Source organism: Hemitrygon akajei, chromosome 19, assembly GCF_048418815.1.
Source record: "Hemitrygon akajei chromosome 19, sHemAka1.3, whole genome shotgun sequence".
Classification (NCBI taxonomy): domain Eukaryota; kingdom Metazoa; phylum Chordata; class Chondrichthyes; order Myliobatiformes; family Dasyatidae; genus Hemitrygon; species Hemitrygon akajei.
In genome coordinates, this window is record NC_133142.1 from 55,161,314 (window position 1) to 55,171,955 (window position 10,642).

The window sequence follows — 10,642 nt, forward strand, 5'->3', positions numbered from 1 at the left end:
CATGGATAGGAAGTGCTTATAGGGAAATGGGACTAACTTGTGGGCATTTAGAACAGCATGGATGAATCGGGTGGAAGGGTCTGTTTTTATCCTGTTTAACACAGATTCTATAATGTCCAAGTGGATAATGCACAATATACTTCCCAAACAATGGTGGGAGTTGGTGTATCTGAATCACACTGAAGTATCCTGTTTACCCAGAAGTTAAAATGCCTGAACTACAGTAGATGATAGTCATGTTCAAAAACTTAGACCACAGTTTCTAGAAGTGGTATCCTGGGACAGGCACCAGTTCTCAAAAACAAGAGATGCAACATGCAATGAGGAACACCTGAAGTTCTGCTGTTGTGCACCATAACAGCAGTGGGAGTTTATGAAAATTACAACGTCCTCATCCCTCCACCCTTCAATTCCTACATTGAAAATTACTTGCTTTATACTTCTACTGAAGTACAGAAATTTACTTGGGATCACACATAACATACAAGTTATATACATATATAATTTGTTAATAATATAGATAAGATTTTATTTTTATTTAGAGATACAGCATGGTAACAGGTCATTCTGGCCCGACAAGCCCATGCCTCCCATGTGACCAATTAACCTACTAACCTGTACATGTTTGGAATGTGGGAGGAAACTGGGGGACCCAGATGAAATCCACGTGGTCACAGAGAGAACATATAAACACCTTACAGACAGTGGTAGAAATTCAATCTGAGTCACTGGCATTTTAATAGCACTGCAGTAACTGCTACACTACTGTGCTGCCCTATTAATTGAAAATAAAGTACTTTGAATATAAAGTACTTTCCAACTATTTTAGGTGCTGAATATTCCAGATTTAATCATTTCAACTTGATAAAATGTTTCTTTACAGGTACACTGTCGACAACTGGCCATTCAACCAATTATGTCATATCTGTGGAAATCCCAACCTCCAAGCCATACAGACACTGGATTAAACGAGGGGTGGCACTAATCTGTGCACTGGATTATTAGAAAAAACAGTATCAGAAATCAGCTTTTATTGCAAATGTTGAACCCAATTCCTTGTATTTGTTGCATTGTATTAGTTGTGAATTAAATATTTTCTTATTACTGTTAATCATGGTTTTTTTTGTTTTTGCTTATCATAGAGTTGTTTGGAAACAGTCTGTGATTTATGTTTAAATGTAAATTCCACAGAAAGTTGTAAACCAAAACCACCTACAGAAATCACTTTGAAACGCTGTCATTTTGCTGAGTGTGCAATTTAGTAGTGAGTAGTCAAATGTGATGTTTCATACCCATCCCTACAGACTAATCTAAATCTTGCATCTGTGTTCACTTTACACTGATGCTTCTATATTGGATTGTGATTCACTGCTTTGAAGGTTCCCTTTTGTTATAATGTTGCAAGATATTCTCTTGCTTGACTAAAGTCATATTTCATACTCCACTGCATCTTATTGGATGTTTTATGTTGTTATGAAATCTGCTTACACATTCACTAATAGAGTCTTCATTCACAGTAATATCATACTCTGTGATTTGTAGAGCAACACAAAATACTGGAGGAACTCAGAAGGTCAGGGAGCATCTTTAGAGAAGAATACAGGCTGAGACCCTTCATCAGGGCCAAAATGTCAGCTGTTTATTCCTCTCCATATACGCTGCCTGACCAGCTGAGTTCCTCCAGTATTTTGTGTGTTGCTCTAGATTTCTAGCATCCACAGAATCTCTTGTGTTCTGTGATTTGAAGTGCAGTTCTACCTATATTTTTTATCAGAATAAATGTAATTTACCGGCTATATGGACTTTTTAATGAAATAGCCCTTTTTGAGCATGGTCTCATAAGGCATTTCAGGATTTGTGCACACTTATGTCATGTGACAGTGTAAGAGAATGCACCTTCAATGAACATCCCCCTTATTTCTTTACACATGCTATGTAGCCTGGAAATCGGCTCTATAGGCACCTGTTTGTCATGCACAAACCATGCATCAAAAGTTATGTTACCTGGGTTAGGTTGTCTATGGCATCACTTCCAGGTCAAATTGCAGCCAAGAAACTGGACAACTCACCTTAGCAGAGCTGACATTTTCCCAGCAACAATGGTGCACCTAGTGATGTCACAGGTGGCATGCTGCACATTTCCTCTACCTTCAGCATGAACAGGAGCTATTTACGTAATTGAGGTACAACCTTCAGAAAGCTTTCAAGGATGTGGCACTTGATGGTTGCCTCTCTGAGTGGAGGCCTGTTACAGGTGGAGTGCTGCAGGAATTGGTGCTGGATCTGTTGTTATTTATCATCTATATCAATGATCTGGGTGATAATGTGGTTAACTGAATCAGCAAGTTTGTGGATGACACCGAGATTGGGGGCATAGTGGACAGTGAGGGAGGCTATCATGGCTTGCAGCAGGATCTGAACCAGATGAAAAAATGAATTGAATAATGGCGGATGGAATTTAATGCAAACAAGTGCAAGTTGTTGCACTTTGGTAGGACCAATCAGGGTAGGTCTTACACCGTGAACGGTAGGGTAGTGAGGAGAGTGGTAGAGAAAAAAGGGATCTCAGAATACAGGTCCAAAATTCATTGAAAGTGGCAACACAGGTAGGGTTATAAAGTTAACCTTTGGCTCATTGGCCTTCATAAATCAAATTACTGAGTACAGGAAATGGGATGTTATGTTGAAGTTATATAAGACATTGGTAAGGCCTAATTTGGAGTATTGTGTGCAGTTTTGGTCACCAGCTACAGGAAAGATGTAAATGAGGTTGAAAGAGTAGGAAGAAAATTTACAAGGACGCTGTCAGGACTGGAAGACCTGATTTATAAGAAAAGATTGAATAGGTTAAGACTTTATTTTTTGGAATGTAGAAGATTGAGGGCAGATTTGAGAGAGGTATACAAAACTATGAGGGGTATAGATAGCGTAAATGCAAGCAGGCTTTTTCCACTGAGGTTGGGTGGGACTATAACCAGAGGCCGTGGGTTAAGGGTGAATGGCGAAAAGTTTAAGGGGAACATGAGGGAACATTTCACTCAGAAAGTTGTCAGAATGTGGAATGAGCTGTCAGCACAAGTGGTGAATGGAAGCTCAAAGTCAATGTTTAAAAGAAGGTTGGATAGTTACATGGATGGCAGTGGAGTGGGTGCAGGTCAATGGAACTTGGCAGTTTAAATGGTTCACCACAGACTAGAAGGGCCAAAGGCCCTGTTTCTGTGCTTTACTTTTCTATGACTATGCCATGAAGCAATACCAGCCCAAAACTGAGCAGCCAATCATTAGTTGTGACAAGGCTTGCATGCTATAATGGACTTCAAAATCAAGGTTGGGCAGCAATACTGACGTATTGTCACTTTGCAGGCCTCTGCAATGAGCTCATGCAATCTATACACATTTTGAAAAGAAGGGCATTAAAATGACACCACCCACCACAAGACCTCCTCCAGTGCACCTGAGCCCACAGTCACCACTGCAGATGTCAGATCAGTCTTCTGGAGAGAGAACCTGCAGAAAGCATATAGTCCAGATCAATGTCTGGCCTTTAGGAAGACTATCATCCAAGAAAAATAGAGGAACATGCCTTAATGACTACCACCAAGTGGCTCTAACATCCACCATCATGTAGTGCTTCAGAAGGATGGATATGGTACACATCAACTCCACCTTCTCAAGCATCAACCCACTACAATTTGCCTACTGCTGAAACAGGCCCATGGTGGACATCATCTCCCTGGCCCTACACTTATCTCCAGAGCCTATGGATAATAAAGTCACTTATATGAGACTCCTGTTTGAATGTCTGAATCTGCCTTCAATACAATAATTCAAAACAAACTCATTTCCTAACTAACAGATCTAGGACTCAATGCCCAACTCTGCAACTGGATCCTTACTTTCCAGACCAACAGATTACAATTGATTTAGGCAGCAATACCTCTGCCATGATTATCCTCAACACTGTGCCCTGCAAAGAATGCATCCTCATCCCCTTCTATATTCCCTGTACACTCATGACAGCATAGCTAGATTATGCTCTGACTCTATCTGCAAGTCCACAGATGTTACCACTGCCTTAGTGAGTCAGATCTCAAATACTGACAAGACAGAATACATGAGGGAAATGGAGCATCTAATGGCATGGTGTCAAGACAAACTTTCCCTGTTTATCAGCAAAATTAAACTGCTGATCATTGAGCAAACATGAGGAAATCTGCAGATGCTGGAAATTCAAACAACACACACAAAAAGCTGGTGGGACACAGCAGGCCGGACAGCATCTATAAGGAGAAGCACTGTCGACGTTTCGGGGCGAGACCCTTCGTCAGGGTCAGGACCCTTCGATTTTCAGTTAATCCTGACTAAGGGTCTTGGCCCGAAACATCGACAGTGTTTCTCCTTATAGATGCTGCCTGGCCTGCTGTGTTCCACCAGCATTTTGTGTGTGTGCTGATCATTGACTTGGAAAGCAGGGCAGAACTCATGCCCCTGTATGTATCATTAGTGTTGAGATGGAGATACTTGAGAGGTTCAAAACATTACTAGTAACCAGTCCTAGTCCAACCAAGTAGACAGTATGGCCAAGAAAGCGCACCAGCATCCCCACTTCCACAGAAGTTTCCCCACTGATCAAAATATCACATACAGATACATAACAGCCTGGTATGGTAACTACTCTGCTCAAGACCGCAAGAGATTACAGAGAGTTGTAGAGTTCTGCCTGTGTTGAAAACCAGCTCTCCTCCATGGAATCTGTCTACCCTTCCCACAGCCACTGGCAACATAATCAAAAACCTGTCCACACCAGACATTCTCTCTTCTCCCCCCTCCTATCAGGCAGAAGATACAAAAGCTTAATAAACAGGCTTGAGGATAGCCTCTATGCCACCCTTATAGGACTCTTGACAATAAAGTTAAACTCTTGATCTCACAATATTCTTGTTGTGACCCTTGCACCTTATCGCCTGCCAGCAGTGCATGTTCTCTGTATCTCTGACACTACAGTATATTCTGCATCCAATCCTGATGAAGGGTCTCAGCCTGAAATGTCCATTGTTTACTCTCTTCCATTGATGCCGCCTAGCCTACTGAGTTCTTCCAGTATTTTGTGTGTATTTCTTTGATTTCCAGCATCTATAGATTTTGTCATATCTGTAAATTGCTTTTCCCTTTGTACTTAAGTTTTGAAATGATCTATATGGATAGCATGAAAAGCTAAGTTTCTCACTCTATATCAGTACTTGTGACAATAATAAATTAATTACCAACCTACAAACTTTGAGCATCCACAAAAACATATGGAGTACATTAAATTCTTAGCAATGAGACATCAATTAAAGTCCTCCAGTTGCGACAATGATATCCTGCACACAGGAACTAAAGCCTTGTAATGTTCATCTTAAGAAACTTGATACCTGTGCAATTCACAGTTTGCACATAAGCATAATTTTCGCACAAGTTCAGGAAGGGAAATTTTGCTTCGGAATGTCTGATGAAGTCAAATACTAATGTATGCTGGAAACCCCAACAGCATATTGAGGCTCACTCAAAACAACAGGAATTATCTTGAATTATCACAAGGTGAATAAAAAGATCCTTTTACAGTTCTGTTGCAAGTTTGAGCATGTGGAACAAAAATATTACATTAATAATGGAACTTAAAAGATGCTAATTGTATAAATACTGACTTTAAAATTCAAACATTAAACCTTCTCTTGGAGTATTTCAGGTGCACATTATTTATTGTTATTTTTCATGATAGATTGCTCCCCTATGTTTCTTAAACATTCTCTGACTTAAAAATGCTCTGGTGAGTTTCAAATGACCTCATTCTTCATAAAACTTCCAGCTCTACCTGAGCTCGTCCTCAACATCCCTTCCCACCGATCTCCCTCCTGGCACTTATCCTTGTAAACGGAACAAGTGTTACACCTGCCCTTACACTTCCTCCCTCACCACCATTCAGGGCCCCAGACAGTCCTTCCAGGTGAGGCGACACTTCACCTGTGAGTCGACTGGTGTGGTATACTGCATCCGGTGCTCCCAGCGTGGCCTTTTATATATTGGTGAGACTCGACGCAGACTGGGAGACCGTTTCGCTGAACACCTACGCTTGGTCCGCCAGAGAAAGCAGGATCTCCCAGTGGCCACACATTTTAATTCCACGTCCCATTCCCATTCTGATATGTCTATCCATGGCCTCCTCTACTGTCAAGATGAAGCCACTCTCAGGTTGGAGGAACAACACCTTATATACCAGCTGGGTAGCCTCCAACCTGATGGCATGAACATTGACTTCTCTAACTTCTGTTAATGCCCCTCCTCCCCTTCTTACCCCATCCCTGACATATTGTTTGTTTTTTTTCTCTCTCTCTGCCCATCACCCTGCCTGTTCTCCATCTCCCTCTGGTGCTCCCCCCTCCCCCTTTCTTTCTCCCGAGGCCTCCTGTCCCATGATCCTTTCCCTTCTCCAGCTCTGTATCACTTTCGCCAATCACCTTTCCAGATCTTAGTTTCATTCCACCCCCTCCGGTCTTCTCCTGTCATTTCGCATTTCCCCCTCCCCCCACTACTTTCAAATCTCTTAGTAAGTCCTGACGAAGGGTCTCAGCCCGAAACGTCGACAGTGCTTCTCCTTATAGATGCTGCCTGGCCTGCTGTGTTCCACCAGCATTTTGTGTGTGTTGTTTGAATTTCCAGCATCTGCAGATTTCCTCGTGTTTGCTCTACCTGAGCATTTCATTTGTTCAAGATTGCCACAGTCAAATATTTTCTTTATCCAAGGATATTAATTTATTGTCTGAATATCTACTGGTTTCTGAAATTCACCCATTTGCTAAGATGTTTCTCAAGAAGTTCTCAAACAGATTTTCTTCCTGGGATTGCACTGGTATCTGCAACCAGCCCATCGCTGCTGCTCTCTAACATGTGTGCCTCCCAGACCCATCAATTTGATTGGATGAGGCAATTGTTCCCTAAAATGTGATTGATTTTGGATCTCCTCACTGCTGGAAGCTAAAATCCTTTCTAAAGTCCAAGTTCTCAATCCAGTCAGCTGCTGTATCACTGGTACACTCTATAAACCAGGACTACAACAGAGAGCTAAACCTATCCGTCTCAATCAGCGATGCAACAGTGCACTTCCTCATCACTGATGTACCTCCTGACCTTTTCACCAAGATGATGATGGTGGTATTTTTGAATGCACATTCCAAGTATTTTCTCCCTAGCATCTACACCATATAAGGCAGGGGTGGCCAAACTTTTGCATTCCATGCGTCAATTTTTTCACGCACGAGTTCAGATGCATCATACAACTCTTGTACCCTCATTCAATCCTTGTAAAAAAAAGTTCATATAGACATATTTAGCATTTTACATGATATATTGATTTAATATAGAAACAAGATAAACATTACTTACCTTCATGAGACTTATAACAAATATATTTTGTCTTCTTTTGATTTCTTCCTTTTTCTTAATCACATATTCTTTCCATAACTCAGACCCAAGCACTAGCTTCAGTTTTCCTTCTATTTCAGTCTGATGTTGTGTTTTATAGTGTCTATTAAGATCATGTCTTCTATTATGTGAGAATGTGTTTTCACAAATAATGCACAACTGTTTTCCTGATGGACCCACTAAAAATAAGAACTCATTTTCCCACTGTTCATTGAATTCACACTTACTATCACTTTCTGCTTTTCTTTTGCACTGTGATGGGTAACAATGTAAAACCAAGGCTTAATTTTCGAAAAAGTACAAAACTGCAAATGTTCACAAAGGATGAACAAAGCACAACTCCGTAGCGCACGAGTGTCAATTGTAAACTGACTGGCAAAAACCTGCGACGCACCGCTGGTGCAGTCGCCTGGTGCCTCAGGATCAAACAAGTATCAAACGTGTATTGAACAGTTATGGAACGACTGCAGAACAAAAGTCCTTCTTTCCTAGTTTGACTCATTGAACATTTTTCTAGATTGACCTCCACTTGCCCAGTTCTGTAACCCATCAATATCCCTTTATAACCTACGACAACTTTCTACAATATCCACAACACCACTGCCTGGTTGAACTCATTTGTAAAGTTCAGGAGACATTGCCAATAAGAAGATGAACTCACCACCGTTACTTTATGGGCTTCTTGACTAAACTAAAAAGTGCTGGAAACACTTAGCAGGTCAGGAAGCATTAAAAACAAACAGAAATAGAGTTAACATTTCAATTCAAAGACCTTTGGGCTTCTTCCCTGCTCACACCTCAAACTAAGTCAAACTAAGTCAAGCAAAGGTGCCTCACATTTTTATTGCCATCTCCATTCGCTAACCATCCAGCACACTCCCTGGTTGCTGAGGTCCAGTGTATCAATTAGATTGCCCTGAATTCTCACATTAAATGATACTGCACACTCGATCATAGATCTGGAAATTGTACCTTTTTTATGGTAACTTTAGCCTGACCACTTTCCTCTACTACTTCATTTATGCCCTGTTGCACATCCAAAACATGTTGCTCTTGAAACGCTCTCAAGAGTATCCAAATGAAGTGTTACTCCTAAGTTTCCAGAATGTCCTCAGTTCAGAATCCGTTTTATCATCACTCATATATGTTGTGAAATTTGTTGGTGGCAGCAGCACAGTACGGTATATATAAAAATGTAAGTTACAATAAGTAATATAAACAAGGTAAATAAGTAGTGTAACAAGAGTGCCAAAAGTGGGGTGGTGCGCATGGGATCCTGGTCTGTTCAGAAATCTGATGGTGACAGGGAAGAAGCTGTTCCTAAAACATTGAGTGTGTGCCTTCAGACACCCGTGTCTCCTCCCTGATGGTAGGAATGAGAAGAGGGCATGTCCTGGGTGGTGAGGGCACTTAATGATTAATGTTTTCTTCTTTAGAGTTTTCGCCTTTTGAATATGTCCTCAGTGGCGGTGAGGCTAGCGCTCATGATGGAGCTGGCTGAATTTGCAGCTCTGTGCGGCGGCCCCCTGTATCAGACAGTGATGCAGCCAGTCGGAATGCTCTCTATGGTACATCTGTAGAAATTTGTTCAAATATTTGGCATACTCAGTTCATTCCTCATCAGAAACCTTGCCAGCATTCCATATGTCTCTGACCCCATCAACCAGCTACACCACTGTCACCTTCTTTTTACATATCATGGCAGTTCTCTGTTGTTCTCTCCCATGGATCATTTCCACACAGTACAGTTGAATAGCACAATTGAATGCTATTTTCCCCATTGAATCTATACTGGCTCTTTGAAAGAGCAATCGAGATAGTCCCACTACCCCATTCACTCTGCAAAACCTTAGCACATCCAAAAGTACAGCAGAGGAGCCATCTTGATGCCAATCTAACCGATCCCAATTGACTGTCTATAATCCTCTATGTTAATGTGTCGAAATGACCCTGAACCATCCTGATAATTCTGTGATCCAAAGGTTCTTCAAAAGTCAAGAATGAGGCACAAACTAATTGCTTACCATCATTTTATTTGGTATTGCAAGAGAAGAAAACAAACAAGGAAGAGGACCCTAGAGAACAAAAGAATGGCAAAGAGAAAAGCAGCCGTAGTCAGCTCAGACTCAGACTAGAGATAACACAAGTTCCAGTGATAACAATTAACCTATAAAATAGTCAGGTTCAAGTGGTGTGACTCCAGCTACTGTAAGTTATTAAGTTTTTAGGAAAAATACAGAAGCAACTATATCATAATTACTGGAAATTAACTGAATAATTAAAATAGGCATATATAGAGTATATAACTAGGGTGACTAAAACTGCACAGTACTGTATTTGTCAACATGGAGCAGAGAGCAAATTTGTAAATCTGATGGGAGCAAAGGATGTTGGGGGTGGTGAGGATGGAGCGCTGGGGAAGGGGTGCCAAAGGATGTTGGGGGTGGTGAGGATGGAGCGCTGGGGAAGGAGTGCCAAAGGATGTTGGGGGTGGTGAGGATGGAGCGCTGGGGAAGGAGTGCCAAAGGATGTTGGGGGTGGTGAGGATGGAGCGCTGGGGAAGGAGTGCCAAAGGATGTTGGGGGTGGTGAGGATGGAGCGCTGGGGAAGGAGTGCCAAAGGATGTTGGGGGTGGTGAGGATGGAGCGCTGGGGAAGGGGTGCCAAAGGATGTTGGGGGTGGTGAGGATGGAGCGCTGGGGAAGGGGTGCCAAAGGATGTTGGGGGTGGTGAGGATGGAGCGCTGGGGAAGGAGTGCCAAAGGATGTTGGGGGTGGTGAGGATGGAGCGCTGGGGAAGGAGTGCCAAAGGATGTTGGGGGTGGTGAGGATGGAGCGCTGGGGAAGGGGTGCCAAAGGATGTTGGGGGTGGTGAGGATGGAGCGCTGGGGAAGGAGTGCCAAAGGATGTTGGGGGTGGTGAGGATGGAGCGCTGGGGAAGGAGTGCCAAAGGATGTTGGGGGTGGTGAGGATGGAGCGCTGGGGAAGGAGTGCCAAAGGATGTTGGGGGTGGTGAGGATGGAGCGCTGGGGAAGGAGTGCCAAAGGATGTTGGGGGTGGTGAGGATGGAGCGCTGGGGAAGGAGTGCCAAAGGATGTTGGGGGTGGTGAGGATGGAGCGCTGGGGAAGGAGTGCCAAAGGATGTTGGGGGTGGTGAGGATGGAGCGCTGGGGAAGGAGTGCC

General features: G+C 42.6%; 1 protein-coding gene across 1 annotated transcript in view; it reads left to right on the forward strand.

Moving 5' to 3' along the window:
* Positions 1 to 1,111, forward strand: part of dnah1 (dynein, axonemal, heavy chain 1) — a 367,482-nt gene extending 366,371 nt beyond the window's left edge. Inside the window, exon 78 of the mRNA XM_073072534.1 lies at positions 884 to 1,111. Coding sequence (XP_072928635.1) covers positions 884 to 1,005 — 122 coding nt within the window. The 3' untranslated portion in view covers positions 1,006 to 1,111. The remainder of the gene's footprint in view (positions 1 to 883) is intronic.
* Positions 1,112 to 10,642: the final 9,531 nt, after the last annotated feature.